The 16,773-nt window shown below is 39.0% G+C and overlaps 2 protein-coding genes across 9 annotated transcripts in view; both read right to left on the bottom strand.

Annotated features, from left to right (window-relative positions):
- The window catches only part of LOC127581790 (coagulation factor XI-like), a 91,714-nt gene extending 85,985 nt beyond the window's left edge, over positions 1-5,729 (bottom strand). For 4 of the 8 annotated variants that reach the window (XR_007958014.1, XR_007958013.1, XM_052036494.1 and 1 more), the window contains exons 1-2: positions 3,329-3,445; positions 2,195-2,305 (exon numbers count right to left, since the gene is read on the bottom strand). Coding sequence is in view for 6 of the 8 variants with exons in the window: in XM_052036494.1 (XP_051892454.1) it covers positions 2,195-2,264 (70 nt within the window). In the remaining 2 variants the exon portion in view is untranslated. Of the gene's footprint in view, positions 1-2,194; positions 2,306-2,499; positions 2,610-2,640; positions 2,667-2,698; positions 2,817-3,328; positions 3,446-5,492 lie in introns of those variants that run through there. The other 4 variants (XM_052036511.1, XM_052036529.1, XM_052036520.1 and 1 more) reach the window with 4 other exon arrangements.
- Positions 5,730-7,770: 2,041 nt separating this feature from the next.
- The window catches only part of LOC127581820 (cytochrome P450 4V2-like), a 39,904-nt gene continuing 30,901 nt past the window's right edge, over positions 7,771-16,773 (bottom strand). The window contains exons 9-11 of the mRNA XM_052036573.1: positions 13,707-13,841; positions 10,796-10,975; positions 7,771-9,059 (exon numbers count right to left, since the gene is read on the bottom strand). Of these exons, the coding sequence (XP_051892533.1) occupies positions 8,896-9,059; positions 10,796-10,975; positions 13,707-13,841 (479 nt within the window). The 3' untranslated portion in view covers positions 7,771-8,895. The remainder of the gene's footprint in view (positions 9,060-10,795; positions 10,976-13,706; positions 13,842-16,773) is intronic.

Genomic DNA, 16,773 nt, shown 5'->3' with positions numbered 1-16,773 from the left:
GATAATTAAGAAAGAAGCAGGTTCAAGAGCTACTCTTCTGCATTATGTTCTTATGATACCATGTCCAAAATAATTAACAAGATAAAGATTAATAAATGATAACTTCTTAAAAAACAAGCATTGTTCAGCTCTTAACAGGCTAAAATGATCCCCAGAAAATAGTTTACAAAGGTGAGGAATCATTCTTCCTTTGGATTGACACATCTGGTTACATACATAAAAGCAATTTTTTTCTGGAGGCACACAGCACAGAAAAAGACCATTCAGTCCTCCATGTTCATGCCAACCCAGAATGTTTGTATCTCTAATAACCTGATCAATATGTTAACAATACCAAATGATTTAAGTAACTATTTTCAAACAACGGATTATCCTGTTGGAAATGAGTTGAAAGTTCATTATAATTTTCAAAGTGTCTTTGCTCTGCAGTCAAAGGATGATTTTTGGGGTCCCTCCCTTAATGCCTAATCTATTAATCTGCTGACGTGTGAAATTGTAGAACAATAGCAACTTCTGTAGAACAAGTCTCCAATTCATCTCTAGCTTCATAACCCATCAGAAACTTTAATTTGACAGACTAACTGGGTTATATTATACTTGAACTTCCTGGCTGACTGCCTCGCAGCAAGGTGATGATGGGCTGAATGGCTTCTTTCAGTATTGTAAGTTTTCTCTCTACAACCCAAACCCACTTTATGCCAAATAAAACTGTTGATATCCTGATAATCCCAATTTAAGCATGATCACCATCATACTAGCTCCATTAAGATTAACTACCACTGTTTAACCATCCCCCTCCCTCCTTTCAATATCCAAATATGGCTGCCGGTATCCAGATCGCTCATGTCAGCCTCCATCCAAGTATATATTCTGAATCCGTCAGCACCCCACCCACCCTCCCACCATCCAACCATCTCATCATCTTTAAGGCTCTGATACCTCCCAACATTATCCTCAGCCTCCACAACATCCCCCACCTTCCCAGCAACAGCAATGCTCCAAATGGGCCTGTGACTATCACGATCCTGAACACAGCCACCAGACAACGTAGCAGGCAGTACATTTTCAATGCCAAAAAGGTCAGTTGCATCTGAGACAACTGAAGTTCAGGATACAGGAGAATCATTGACTGAAAATAGGAATGTGAAACTAAAATAAAATTCCAGATCAAATTGAATGTGATCAAATGGGAGGAGATTCAAATTGTTCAAATAATAACTACCTTTTTAATGGGAGATAATTTACTCAAATGGAAGACTAAAGGATTCAGGCTTTAGACCTACAAGGCACTTGTAGCAAAGCACAAAGCAGCGTCTCAAAAATGTGAAAAGCTGATGGACTTTTATGTCAAGAACCACAAGGCGGGAATTTAACAGGGAGCAGCTTCTTGTATGCCAGGTTTTACTAAGAAGAGTTGATTAATTACACTTTGATCATTTTAACAGACTGAAAACTAATTAGCAAAATGTAGTTCCCACAAAAACTCTGATAGACATTTTCCTCTGTGCACCAAATAAGATTAGGCTAGGTAAAAGATTGAAGGAAGGGAAAATGTAATTAAAGCTGCTGTGCTTGTGGGGAACAAACAGCAGCTTGGATTAGCAGAAAAATGGAGACACAAGAGACTGCAGACGCTGGAATCTGGAGCCTCCAGCTTTTTGTGGATTGGGAGTAAAGCCTGTTTCAGTGTTGTAATGTTCAATGTAACCCTTTATGATGCAGTTTTGCAGTACATAAAGCACATCACTATCTGTGGACTACTCAAATCAGGATCATGTATACATTGTTATTGAGCATGAATAGTAAATGACTGTATCTAAAAGACAGATATAAAATTAAATGTTAGGTTCAAGACAAAGAACTGGAAATTCTTATTTTTATCCATGGGATTGTGTGACTGGAGAAAACACTCCAAAGCAGTTAGTTATAGAAATACCTTCAAGGCACATATTCCGCTACACAAACATCAGCATGGATTGGTTCAGCTTAATTATCTCTCTCCATGTTGTAATTCTCAATATACGTAATTCGATGTAATTCCAATTTCTCTGCACAAATAGGACATTCTCTGGACTGGTAGGTATTAAATTTCATGAAAAATCTTTTTTCTAGAAAGTTCAGTTTTATTAATTGACTCTTCCTTAGCATATATTGAACCTCCATATAGAACAGAAAAAAGGATAAAAAGTCTTACCTTCAGTATCTTGTGAAAGAAATTCGGGTAAACCCACCATAAAGTAAACAAGATATATTAGCCTCTTCATTCTTTTGATGCTCAATGCTGATTAAGCCCTTCAGTTAATTACTAAGAAAATGGAGATGATGTTGTGAATTTGAGGATTTTTAAGCAATAAGCCATCAAGCATTCATTATCTTATATTACTCAAATATTATATTCCCTGTAGAAACAATTCCCAGATCCCAGGAAAATTAATAAATAAAAACTGTATTTAAATTCACTCAATTAATTCTTAAAAATGCAAATTGCTTGAAACTTGCCCACAATCCCAGCAGTTCCTATTTTATGATATAGGAAACCATTTGATCCATCAAATTATGCCAGCTCTCAGAGCAACCCCATCAATCCCATTTCTCTTACTGATTTTCCTGTAACCTATTCTCTCATGACCATCAACTCACCCTGATTCTCCTGCAACCCACCTACATGAGGAGTATTTACAGTAGCCAATTAACCTACCAGCGTGTCTTTGGGATGAAATAGGAGCACCATGGGAAAGTACACAGTAACAGGGAAAACACGCAAATTCTACACACACACAGCACCCAAGATCAGGACCAAATCCCGATTGTTGGAGCTATATGGCAGTAAGCTCTTTCTGCTGCACCATTGTACTGCCAACACTCTCCACTTAAATGAATAACATTGCTAAACCTATGCCAGGTCTAACTGCTGCAAAATCACAGGAACTTCCCAATCCACTGCTAGACTCCTCGAATCTAACAATAGAGTGCAGTCAGAATGACAGCAGCGATCAGATGTGCTTAAATTCATATTTTGCATACTTGTTCACACATGCACAAGAGTTCCAAACTTCCCCACAGTTATGAAGGGAAATACAGGCAATTCCATGTTGGATTGCTGACCTTTTTGGAAAAACTTCAAACCATTAGATTCCACTATCTTTTTTGTTAATGCAATTCAGAGTATGCCATGAACATTCAGAGACCCCAGGCTAAATTTTGCAACAGGCTGAATTAAAATAGCAATATTTATGCAGTCAATACCTTTCCAAACAAGATTTTTGAAAATTAATGCAAATATTCTAAGAAGTGTTTACTATAATATTATTATAAAGAAATGAATTACCTGTTTTTGTCACGTAGTAAAGTTTTAACAGGTTTTTGTTTGGTACAGCAGTTTACAGAGCATATTTACATTATGATGCCCTTTTTAGTCTGGAAATTGGAAATCGTATTGCAAAATATTTGTACATTTGACCAAGGTCAAGCAGTTGACTGAACTGTATTAAATTTTAACTAGTGCTTATGATGAAATATTTATCATAGGGCTAATATTTGAAACTGATTCACTGCACAAATACCTAAACGTTTGAAGATTTTAGAAATCATTAGATTAAGTTTGAGTTTGTTCATTTCTAGGAAGTCATCTGGCATTTAAATTGGCTTCAATATCCAGTGATCCTGCTTGAAAAATGCAGGTGTTTGGATGTTGAGAAGACAAAGGAGTAGGTACCCTGCTATGTTCAAGGATTTGTGAATGTGAACCTCCTAGATCTTTATGTTGCTGGCTTTCCTTTAAAATTGGCTCTCCTATATCTACTTTACAAATTGTAATTTTTCCCTCATTTAACAAAAGCTTGATTACAGATTGACTACAGCTTAGTGTTCAACACCATCACCCTCTCAAACGTTATCGTCAAGCTCCAAGACCTGGGCCTCTGTACCTCCCTCTGCAATTGGATCTTCAACTTCCTCACTGGGAGACCACAATCAGTATGGATCGAAAACCTCATCTCCTCCTTACTGACCATCAATACAGGGCTGCAGGCTTAGACCCCTGCTCTACTCTCTCTATACCGACAACTATGTGGCTAAGCATAGCTCTAACGCCATCTACAAATTCACGAATGACAGCACTGCTGTTGACAGAATCAGAGATGACAAGGAGGTGTACAGGAGTGAGATAGGTCAGCTGGTTGAGTGGTGTCGTAACAACAACCTTGCACTCAAAGTCGGCAAAACCAAGGAACTGACTGTGGACTTTAGGAAGGGGAGGTCAGGTAAACATGCACTAATCCTTACTGAAGGGTCTATGGTGGAAAGGGTAAGCAGCTTCAAGTTCCTGGGTGTCAACACCTCGGGGGATCTATCCTGGGCTCAACACAGATGCAACCATGAAGGTAGCATGCCAGCTTCTCTACTTCCTTAGAAGTTTAAGGAGATTTGACATGTCATCGAAGATTTTGACAAACTTCTACCGAGGTACAGTTGAAAGCATTCTGACTGGTTGCACCATGGCTGCAGAGTGGTGGACTTGACCAGATCCATCACGGGTACAGCCCTCCTACCATCGAAGACATCTACAGGAGGCGATGTATCAGGAAGGCAACATCCATCATTAATAACCCCTACCATCCAGGCCATGCCCTCCTTTCATTGCTGCCATCAGGCAGGAGGTACAGGAGTCTGAAGGCCCACACATCAAGGATCAACAACAGTTTCTTCCCCACTGCCATCAGGTTCTTGAACCGACCTGAAAAACCCTAATTCTACCTCAGACTATGTTTCCCTCAACTTGCACTAATATCATTATGCTCTTCACAATAATTTTTACAATAAATGTGACAATAAACAATAAAGCTAATATGCATCAAGAGATCTACTTCATATGTATAAGGGCTTTCACTTGCATACAGAATGTACATACACCCCTACCAACTGCTTCCATGTGGACAGTTTTTCATGCCATTCCTGCCAACTGAGTTCAAGATGTCCAAATATAGCAGTTTTCTAGGCTGCAGGTACAAGCAGATAGCTGTCTTGCATGCATACTGCAAATTCTTTGCAGGTATGTATAGAGTTTCATTTTAATGGTTATTCCCCATGGACCCTCCAACCTCTAACAATTTTACTTCCTCTGCAGCTTGCTTTTGCTGATTGGCTTTGTATCCATGGAACAACGAAAAACAGATGGCTTTCAATTCTGCCTAAGTAGGAGGATCTGTATTGGTTGCTACAACTTACCAATAGCACTTATTTCAAGCATGAATTTGAAGTTCACTCAGGCCTCACTGCCTGCATACAAGATAATGTACTGGCAACTTTTGTATGCATTTAAAAAACAAAGTTATAGCTACAGGTGCAACACGAAAAGGGCTGGTGGAACTCAGCAGTCCCTGATCCCTCTAACTCTCCTCTGACCCCAGCTCCAACCCCTGCCGAGTCTTCACTCTCCCCTCTGACCTTCCCCTCTCTGGGGCTGAATGTTCTGTCCTTAGCAGGGGCCTTACCTTTGTCCCCTGTGCCCGCACCTCAATGAGTTCCATGCCTGCCATGATGCCGAGCTCTTCTTCCAAAACTCTTGTGTATCTGTTATAGCTACAGGTTCTCTGCAGTTCACGAATGCCCGACTCACGTACAGCTTGTACATACGAGCAAGCTTTTGGGAGACCGCAGGATGGATTTGCTGGCTGCCGCAGGACTGCAGGCATCTTCTGCTGCCTGGGAACTCAGTTCACAGCTGCATTTCCAACTTGCGAGCTGTTCAGTTTACCAACAGTTAACAGGACAGAACCCTGCCATAACCTGGGGATGACCTGTACACTATTTGTTTGTATGGGTAATTGGTTTGAATATTCAATAAACCTCTTGCCTAAAAAGATTTTGCCCGGCTTTTCCATTCATATCACTCACTCCGTTTGTTGTTCAGTTAAAGCAATCTCTTAACACTATGCAGGTATTTTTTTAGGATAGGTTGAAGGTAAAGAGTTAAACATAACATTACGAAAACAGAACATGATGGAAATACTCTGCAGTTCAGGCAGCATCTGTGCAACAGGTTAAAGACTCTTTGTCAGAACTGAGAAAGAGAGAAAACAGGTTAGTTAACCACCAGTTTTTCTCTCTTTTTCAGTTATGGTAAAGGTTCTTTGAAGTGTATCATTAACTGTTTCTCTCCATAGATGCTGCCTGACTACAGAGTGTTTCCAGCATTCTTTGTTTTTTGGCACCTGAAGTTCTTATTTTGATGTTCAAACATAACATTATACCCGTTTTTAAAATTATGATTCAGTTTATTCTTATCCATATTTTTTGTTAACGGATTCATGATTCGTAAAACCATCAAGTGCAATACAATTCAACATTTGAAAATAAACCCATAATGCAGAAAAGCTGATCTGGTTCTCAGATTTTATCTTCAAATAATATGATCACAATATGTAGAACAAGATAGATATATATTAAAATTGAAATGCTTCTTATCTACCCAGTGTCATTTCAAAAAGATTGATATAAAGACAAAATTCACCTGGACAGCAACTTATTTTTTCAAAATCCAGGATAATCTACAAACAGTATTATTAGTAGAACAATATTCTTCTAAACAAACATTCCTTAGTGAATTTTTTTATGCTGGTTTGAATATTCTGGAAAAAAAATTGAAATAATTTTCCCACCAAATCCATAATTGCCCCTTGCACTTTGCACCTGGAATGTCTGAAATGGATGTTTGCTAATGCATCTTCACCTAATGCAGTAAGCAGGATTGCATACTTCCCAAAAGAATTTAACTGCAGTCAGTATAATGAATTTCATTACCCATCTGTCTGTTTTCCCAGCTTCCTCCCTCTAGAACATATAATACGTGACACTGAACTCTAGCATTTAACGTTTTTGTTTGTGGTCAAATGAAGAAATACAACAAATGAGAAAGCCTGGCATGTTCACTACATCACTTACTGATCTGGTAAATGATTATATTAACTTTGCAGCTTCATGTAAATTGTAATGATATTTCTGAATTATGTACTTCCACCATCTGTGTTTAATCTGTTTTTGTGATTTGATTTGATATTCTACAACCACCTGGCACAAGGGAAAGCAGTTCCTTTAAGAATCCAGATTTAGGTTCCCATCACTATAAACTGCTACATTTGTTCACTCTATTTACTATCTAACCACTTTTACAGCAGACTTAAACATTCAAGTTAAATTCAATAATCTTGAAAACACCTGGGAATACAGATTCATTTGGGCAAAGACAAATGACAGACATTTCAAAGTGAAAGCCCATTTTGTACTTTGCCCAAATTTCCTTTGACTTCAGGAGGCAAAAAAAAACAGGAACTGTGAGACAGACACCCAATTCACTATTGCTAGCTTTTGGACAACCACCAAAATAAAATTATACCATTGATTTTTTTTTTAAATCTCTAATCTGTTTCTATTAAATACAAATCAGAAGGGTTCTTCATTTACTTCATTGTCCCTGGAACAGAACTCTTATTTCTTTCACTTTGAGTTTAATGGAAAAAATCCTTTTTTTTTTAAAAACAAAAAAGCTTCAATTAGCTTTTTATTTTTATACGTGAAATAAGCATTATTATAATTTTCCATCTGGATTTGTATGCAGTTTATATTTATAATGAGTAATGGATAGAAATATTTCCTCCAACAATAGGGTTGTTACAAAAACAAAACACATTTACAGGCTGTTCCAAGGCAGATAAAGGAAACTTAAGGTTTTCACAAGGAACATTTATTATGTCACGAACCAGCAACAAAAGAAACACACTGAGCATGATTCAGTGTTAAAAACTATTTTATTAATTACTACTTATGATAATACATAAAATAAAAGTAAAAATGTTAGTATGTTAGAATTCAAAAAAAAATGTTAAACCTTGAACATTAACCCCTAAAACTAAACTCTTCGTGTGTGGCAAAGTCCCAAACTCCAAGTTCAGGAATGGTTCTTAAAGTTCAGTTCTGCAAGCCGTAAGGTGAAACATGAGCAAGGGCTTCTTCAACAACCACCGTTGTCTGAAGATAAGACGTAGACGTAGCGAAGCATAGGGAGAGTAATTACGAAATCCAAATGTTCCACGATGGAACCCAAGCGACACTTAAGTGTTTACTCGGTAGTGACTTCCTCACCCCAAAAAGCATCCAAATCGTGGTCGTCCACACACACAAATACCTGTTTCCTTCTACAGGTCAGCAACAAAGTGAACTCCACTGGATTACTTCCAATTTCCATACATGGATTTCAGTGGCAGACACAGTTATTGTTTCTCATCCATCGACAGAGAAACTAGCAGGCTGGTCTCTCTCTCTCTCTTCTCTTTCTCTCTCTTTCTTCTTCTGACCTCTTCAACAACATCATTACGTCCTTTATCTTCTGCTGACGTAAGGACACCCCACACACTCACACACACACACACACACACACACACACACACACACACACACACACACTCTATCTTAAAGGGACATTCACTGAGTCCATAACAATTATAATTAAGAATTACAAATATCCCTCAACTCCATCAGTGTGACTTATTTGCCCTGCAGTGGTTATGCACTGAGATTGGTAATCCAGTGCTCATTGTAATATTAATAGCAATATCATTTTTTTTCTACGATTATAGAAAGCATTCATGCAGAAGCTACATATCAAAAGCATCCAAGCAGTTAGTTTTGCAACAAAGACCATTTCTAAATTTAAAATGCTCCTTAGTGCAATACACCTGAAAAAAAATTAAGGCAAAATGAAAAAATTATGTAGTCTCTAAGAAATATTTTTGTATTTTTAAAATTAATGCCCCTCGGTCAGGGGAAGAAAATTATACAAATTTCCCTGCATCAGTTTAACCAGCACTATGACAGGTAGGTGCACCCCCCTGACAAAATTTATTTTGTTCTGTGGTGAAGTTCTATCCAGATACCATCTCGTGGATGCAGAATTAATTCTCCCACAGGATGGATATCATCGCAACTTTGCTTTGCTTCTACTTGGAATCTTCGAAGAATAGATGATAAGATTACTTTCTCCTCAATTATTGCAAATTTTTGTCCTAAATTGAACAAAAAGTTAGTTATAATATTTCAAGACATCATCTCAATTGCACTATTTTAGTGCCTTTAAGATAATAAAGCATTTCAAAACCAGCTGATGTACTACAAGGACACAAACCAAGTGGCAGGATGTGAGTAAAGCCCACATAGCTTTTTATTTTACTCAAAGTGGACACAATGGATTGACTAGCGTCCTCTTGGTGCATATAACCTTCTAGTACTCTATTACTTGAACAGCAAAAGGCAAGCACTTGTACATGTAGCTAAAGAGGATCTAGCGATGGGGTGAAGCCATAAAGAAAGTTATTTCAAAACAAGCAGCAACATTTGGATTGCTAAATACTGATGAACAGATAAGCAATGGAGATTACCAAAAGAAGAAGTGACAGAGGATTTGGAGCAGACTGGGATATGGCTGATATCATTTTGGACAGGTTGCTGTTAAAAATGGATCTTGGAAGAGGAGAGAATTGGAATGTTGTAGCCAAGAGCCAGTTGCAATGGCAGTTTCAGTGCGGTGGAATGTGCTGAGAGCAGGTGCAGATAATGTTCTGGAATTACAGACAGGAAAACTTGATGCTGACTCGATTGAGAAGTCTACAGCTCACCTCAGGAGACCCTGAGATATACCTTTTGTTTGAACCCTTGCCAGTAATGGAGATGGCAGGGATGAGCATATCAAGATCTATTAACTAATGTGCCTCTGGCAATTGACAATGAGTAAGTAAAGCTCTGGATACAGTTTATATTAAGCTTTCTTGTGATACTGGAGCTTACATAAGCAGGAAAGTAATATTTATATTATTGTCATTTTAAGCTATGTTGATCTTCTATTGTTCTCTGTGGAAGATTGTTGTGCTGGTGGGTAGAGGTTTAATTAGAAAGGAGCTCCATGTGGAAAATTCCTCAGATGGATTAACTTCTCATATGTCAGTGGCATTAGGAAGCAATATAGACAGTGTTTTGGGAAGTTCCTGCTGGAGGTACAGAAATGGGGCTTGTGAGCCAATGAACCCTGAATTTCATTGTACAGCCTTGAGAAGTACTTTCATTCCTTCTGGCTCTACAAAGGAAAGTTTCCACTTCTTCTTTACCAGCAACTTTTGAAGTGATCTTGTATCATAAATAAGCCAATATAGTTTCTCTGCTCAGCCTCGCATTACAAATTGATATCACCCCAACTTGCACAGATTCACAAGGTCCCCACCCCTTTTGAGCAGATCTGTCAGCCTCTGCAGAATCCTTTACTTCCTACCTACTGGCTGCAGGAACTCTCCAACCCTGGTGGGGGCTGGGATTCATATATTTGGTAACCAGTTTGATTTTAGTTGCCCATTGGAAAATAATGTGTTGGCTAATTGAAATCCTTGGTGCAATTTTTGTGATAAACCCCATTTTCACCATTATTAATAAAACTGCAATAGGTTACTACTTTCAATAGATCAATTCATATCTTGTGATGAATATGGGATAAAAAGGATATTCTACTATGCCATCTGTTTGCAGAAAATTTTAAGTCGGGTTTATGCAAATTAATTTGAGCAAAAACTTAAGTCGTAACTGCTCTTTGGAGAAATTCGTTATGTTGCACCCGGTGTCATACTGTGCCCAAAGTAGAACCTCCATCCATCTGTTCTTAAATTATTAAGACAATAATAGAATGCTACTGTTACAATCCTGGGAAATAGCTATATACAAAGCATGTTACATGTACTGCACTTTGAGGCATACATACCTATGCAGTTTCTAGGTCCACCTGAAAATGGAATAAAGGCATATGGATTCATTTTACTTGAATTCTCTGGCATAAATCGCTCAGGCCTAAACTCCTCAGGGTCAGAAAAGTGTCTTGGATCTCTGTGTAGTGCATAAGGAATGATCATTGCATTGACTCCTTTGGGTACCTTAAACCCTCCTGAAAAACAGAAGTTGAAAGATACAACACAGATAGTTTTAATTGCATTCACTCAGTCAACTGTCCTCAGGAAAATATTATGCAGAGACATAAAATCATTATGTAATTGTGTAATTACGTAATGTCTTACTTTCTGTGAAAGAAATGCCCTTATGCAGTTAAATAAAATTTTTAAGCTAGTAATAGGTATTCAATACAAAAGTTCACAAATTCAATGCATGAGCAGTGAGGTGGTTTTTTGGTTTTCATACTTCCACACATTCCTTTGGAGAAATTTGAACAAAAGTATTCACAGGCTGATTTAAAACCTAATGTACATGATGTGTAATGTATACCACCGAACTGTAACCAACTTTACACCCGCCAAGGCTGATCACTCCTTCATGACAGTTGGATTGTAATAGTTCCCACAGCCAAATAAAACATGAACCAGGGTTAGGCATTGAGCTAACTCAGTGGACATTTATCCAATGGAACATTGATCCAAATCCAGAATTGGATGCGAGGAGATATGTTGAAATCTGACAGCTTTTGACTAGGTGGTGGAACTGGGAAAGGCTCACATTAACTGGATACTAACATAATTGAACACTATGCCACTTAACATCAACTGAACCCTTAGTGTGACCCAGCTTTGTATCACACCATCAGATAGATATCTCTTAATTTGATGGTTTATAATGATAAACTAGGACTCTGCAAATAACCTTTAAACACTCATAAACCAGGCACATTGGTAGCTCTCATGGCTCAATTCAAATTTTCTAGCCATAAATTTCTAGCCAATATCATAAAGCTCTCCAACAATATTTGCATAAACATTGGCGACTCTCAGAGAAATCCTTTGTGGTGCCTGCTAACTAATAAAAGCAATAAAATTTCCAAGGAGACATCAGCACCCCCATTTATCTTGATCATCTAATGAAACAAAAATCAGGTGCTGTGTAAGTTGGACTACTGGTTTGCTAACAGCCTGTGTTGCACTAGTGACATTGTTTCAAGATTTTGTTCTTTACCAGGCTTGGAGTCATTGGTTAAGTAACGTGATTAGAGCTATGCATTATGGCATGTGACATCACTGGTCAGTACTATATACAGTATGACATATGACATCACTGGTTAATACTGTCTCATTTAAAAATGACTACACATACTCGGGACAGGTGTTTCTACAACCATTAAAATTGACAGTGGAAAATTAGCCTATTGTTAAAGTGAATGGAATCCAACGTAACAAAACACCCACCAAAATATGAGCAGTGAGAAAGGCTTATGTATCCCTCATCATAATTCATAAACATTTTGGGAGAATAGAAAAAGTATTGAAAACACAATTTTAAACAAAAACTTATAACCAGAGATATCAAAATCAAAACATTCATCAAATGCAACAAAAGTTTATTTGTATTGCTCAAAAGAACAAATATTGTCTTTACAAGATAAAGCTCTGCTATATCAAAAAATTGTCAATATTTGGCAGGGTAAAATGCAGAATATTCAGTAAAGGAGCACCACTTTTGCTAAAACTAGTAGTTACATGAAAAGTAGGTGGTGCGTCAATAGGTGTGCGACTATGATGGTTTGCAGGGGGCTAACAAATGATTTGTTCATGACCCACTGCTAGGAAATTCATTGGGCACAAAGCCTTACTATAGAATAACATGCACAGAAAATCAGATTAGTCTGAAGGCTAAAACTAATGTCAGGGACTGTCAGCTGGGAGAAAGGCCAATTGGGCAGGGCCAGAAATCGAAAGGGCAGGGTTTGTTGCCGATGGTCAGAGTTAACATAGACTTTGTGCAACTTGCATGGTCGCTGATCTTCAAATTATTTTGTTTTTCATAAAAACTAGATTCCATTGTACACAAAAATGTGGTGTTAAATGATCTAATTTTTAGGCCTGGATATTTCCCAGAAAGCAAACTCACATTGCCTAATACCAGACTCCCAAATCAGACATCTATTCCAAGCTCAGTCAGGGAAAAGATTAAAGGCAGAGAAAAAGATTCAAGGATGCGCTCAAAGCCTCCATGAAGAATGCAGTCTCCCACCGACTCATCAGAATCTCTGGTCCACGGCCACTCAAAGTAGAGAAGTAGCAATCGTGATCGCATTGAGAACCTCAAGGCCACGCATCACGAGCACACAGAAGTCCTGTGTATGTGGTAGAAGGAGCACACCACCCCACAAACTACGCCAAGACCATCACCTGCTCCATCAGTTTGTAAAGTCCACAGTTCCCACATTGGCCTCATCAGTCATTGCTGAAGCAGAGTGGGAGTAAGCCATCCTCCATCCCAAGGGACTGCCTAAGAAGAAGCAGCTGTGCACTTGATATACAGAGAACTGTGGAAGAATACTTCATGCAATCTTCATTCTCAGTGATTCTCAATTCTTTTGTTTGTCATAGAAACTGGGTCACATAATACACAAAAATGTGATACCACATGATCCTATTTTTAAAGCCTGGATATTGCTTGGAAAGCAAACCCAAAATAGAGCTGCTATTTGGAGGGTCCTCGAGAATAGCATAAGGATCAAACTATTTGAGCCAATTAGGCTGTTTTTGTGCTGCATAATTAACTCATTCCATGAAATAATTCAACCTTTTATATCAAATACTGCAATGCAAACTTTATGTCAAGTAGCAAGATTCAAGTTATTCCACAAAACAATGAAAACAGATGATGCTACTTGCCCTTGTTTGAGAAGTGAGATTACACCAACTTACCAATATAGCAATCCTCAAGCAAAGTACGGCCAATTATTGGAACAGAAGGGTACAAACGGAGAGATTCCTTAATAACACACTGTAGATATAGGAGATTCTTCAGATCGTCCATCGAAGGAGTACGATCAGTATTACCTGATAATAACATAATCAAATTCAAAATTAATTTTTAGATGAACCCCATGTATATATATTTGTGCAAAATTATTAAGCGAAGATAGTCAGGTAATAATTGTGTCCATGGAAGGGCTGGGAAGGGATGCAGGGAGAGAAAGAGGCAGGGACACAGAAAGAGTAGATAGAGGAAGTGGAATATCACGTTCTCAAATGTCAAGCAGTTTGGATAGGCAAGAAATGCACAGTACATTGTTTATATGTACCTATAATTATAAATTGTTGTTAATGAACCCTATTATAATTATCTCACACAACTCAACGAGCTTCAAAATCTGGGCCTCTGTACCTCCCTCTGCAACTGGATCCTCAACTTCCTTATTGGGAGATGCATAGTTAGTGCGGATCGGTAGTAACATCTCCTCCTTGATGACAATCAACACAGGCACACCTCAAGGACGCGTGCTTAGCCCACTGCTTTATTCTCTTTACACGTGACTGTGTGGCTAGGCACAGCTGAAACGCCATCTATAAATTCGCCAATGACACACTGTTGTACAGGAGTGAGATAGATCAGCTGGTTGAGTGGCAGCGCAACAACAACCTTGCACTCAGTGTCAGCAAGACCAAGGAACTGATTGTGGACTTCAGGAAGAGCAAGTCAGGAGAACACACACCAGTCCTCATCGAGGGGTCAGTGGTGGAAAGGGTGAGCAGCTTCAAGGTCCTGGGCATCAACATCTCAGAGGATCTATCGGGCCCAACACATTGATGCATTACTAAGAATGCATGCCAGTGGCTCTGCTTCATTAGGAGTTTGAGGAGATTTGGTATGTCACCAGACTCTTTCAAATTTCTACAGATGTACGGTGGAGAGCATTTCGACTGGTTGTATCACCATCTGTATGAAGGCTCCAATGTACAGGATCGAAAGAGGCTGCAGAGGGTTGTAGACTCAGCCAGCTCCATCACGGGCACAACCCTCCCTGCCATCAAAGGACATCTTCAAAAGGTGGTGCCTCAGGAAGGCGGCATCCATCATTAAGGACCCTCACCATCCAGGATGTGCCCTCTTCACGTTACTACCAGCAGGAAGGAGCAGCTTCTTCCCCTCCACCATCAGATTTCTTGAATGGTCCATGAACACTACCCCATTATTCCTCTTTTGCACTATTTATGTATTTTTGTAACATATTAATTTTTGTGTTTTGTGCCACAAAATGACAAATTTCATGACATACGTCAGTGATAATAAACCTGATTCTGATTCTGAAATTATGATTCTGATTTCTGAAATTCTTTACTACAGTAAGATCTATCATCTGTAAAAAGACACTAACTATATTAATTTATAGAGTTTTTTCTGATATGTCATGACTCTTTCATAGAACATTGAACAGCACAGTACGGGCCCTGTGGCCCACGATGTTGTGTCGACCTATATAAACTTACTCCATGATCAATCTAATCCTTCCTTCCAACAGAGCCCATAACCCTCCACTTTTCTTACATCCACGTGGCTATCTAAGAGTTCCTTAAATGTTCCTACTGTATCAGACTCTACCACCACCCTCGGCAGTACGTTCCAGGCACCCACCCCTCTCTTTGAAGGCAGAATACATGGTTAATGGCAGGACTCTTTGCAGTGTGGAGGACAGAGGGATCTTGGGGTCCACGTCCATAGACTCTTCATGGTTGCCGCACAGGTAGATAGGGTTGTTAAGAAGACATATGGTGTGTTGGCCTTCATTAGTCGGGGTATTGAGTTCAAGAGCTGCCAGGTAATGCTGCAGCTCTATAAAACTCTGGTTAGACCACACTTGGAGTATTGTGTTCAGTTCTAGTTGCCTCATTATAGGAAGGATGTGGAAGCTTTAGAGAGGGTGCAGAGGAGATTTACCAGGATACTGCCTGGATTGGAGGGCATGTCTTATGAGGATAAGTTGAACGATCTAGGGCTTTTCTCTTTAGAGAGAAGGTGGATGAGATGTGACTTGATAGAGGTGTACAAGATGATAAGAGGCATAGATCCAGTGGACAGTCAGAGACTTTTTCCCAGGGCAAAAATGGCTAACATGAGGGGGCATAATTTTAAGGTGATTGAAGAAAGGTATGTTTCAGAGGTAAGTTTTTTTTCCACAGAGTGGTGTGTGCATGGAACACACTGCCAGCAGAGGTGGTGGAGGCAGATAAATTAGGGACATTTAAGAGACTCTTAGATAGGGACATGAATGATTGAAAAATGGCAGGCTATGAGGGAGAGAAGAGTTAGATAGATCTTAGAGCAGGATAAAATGTCAGCACAACATCATGAGCTGAAGGGCCTGTATTGTGCTGTAATGTTCTATGTAAAAAAACTACCTCTGACATGCCCCCTTAACTTTCCTCCACTCATCTTAAATGGATGTCCTCTGGTATCGGCCATTGGCGTCCTGGGAAAAAGGTGCTGGCTGTCCACTCTATATATGCCTCTCATAATCCAATACACCTCTATCAAGTTGCCTCTCATCCTCCGTCGCTCCAAAGTGAAAAGCTGTAGTTCACTCAACCTTTCCTCACAAGACATGTTCTCTAATCCAGGCAGCATCCTGGTAAATCTCCTTTGCACCCTTTCTAAAGCTTCCATGTCTTTCCTATAATGAGGCAACCAGAGCTGAACACAGTACTCTAAGTTCACAGTACCTCCTTACACCAACCCAACCACCATCAATATTTTATGACTGATAAATTGACAACTTTTCATCCTTGATGATTTCAACCTCCTTCCCAATTCACCTTGCTCTAAGTTTATTATCTACCTTTCTACCTCTAACATCCACCTCACTGTACAATCCTCAAACCATACTGGTGGTGACCACTTTGACCTTGCCACTTCACATGAGCTCAGATAAGGCCATCAAAGCTCATTTCCTTATATTACTCCTCACTCACTTTCACTTCCACCTCATCTTTC

This window comes from Pristis pectinata, chromosome 2, assembly GCF_009764475.1.
Source record: "Pristis pectinata isolate sPriPec2 chromosome 2, sPriPec2.1.pri, whole genome shotgun sequence".
NCBI lineage: Eukaryota > Metazoa > Chordata > Chondrichthyes > Rhinopristiformes > Pristidae > Pristis > Pristis pectinata.
The sequence above is the reverse complement of the archived record's forward strand: the minus strand, read 5'-3'. Positions and strand labels throughout refer to the sequence as shown.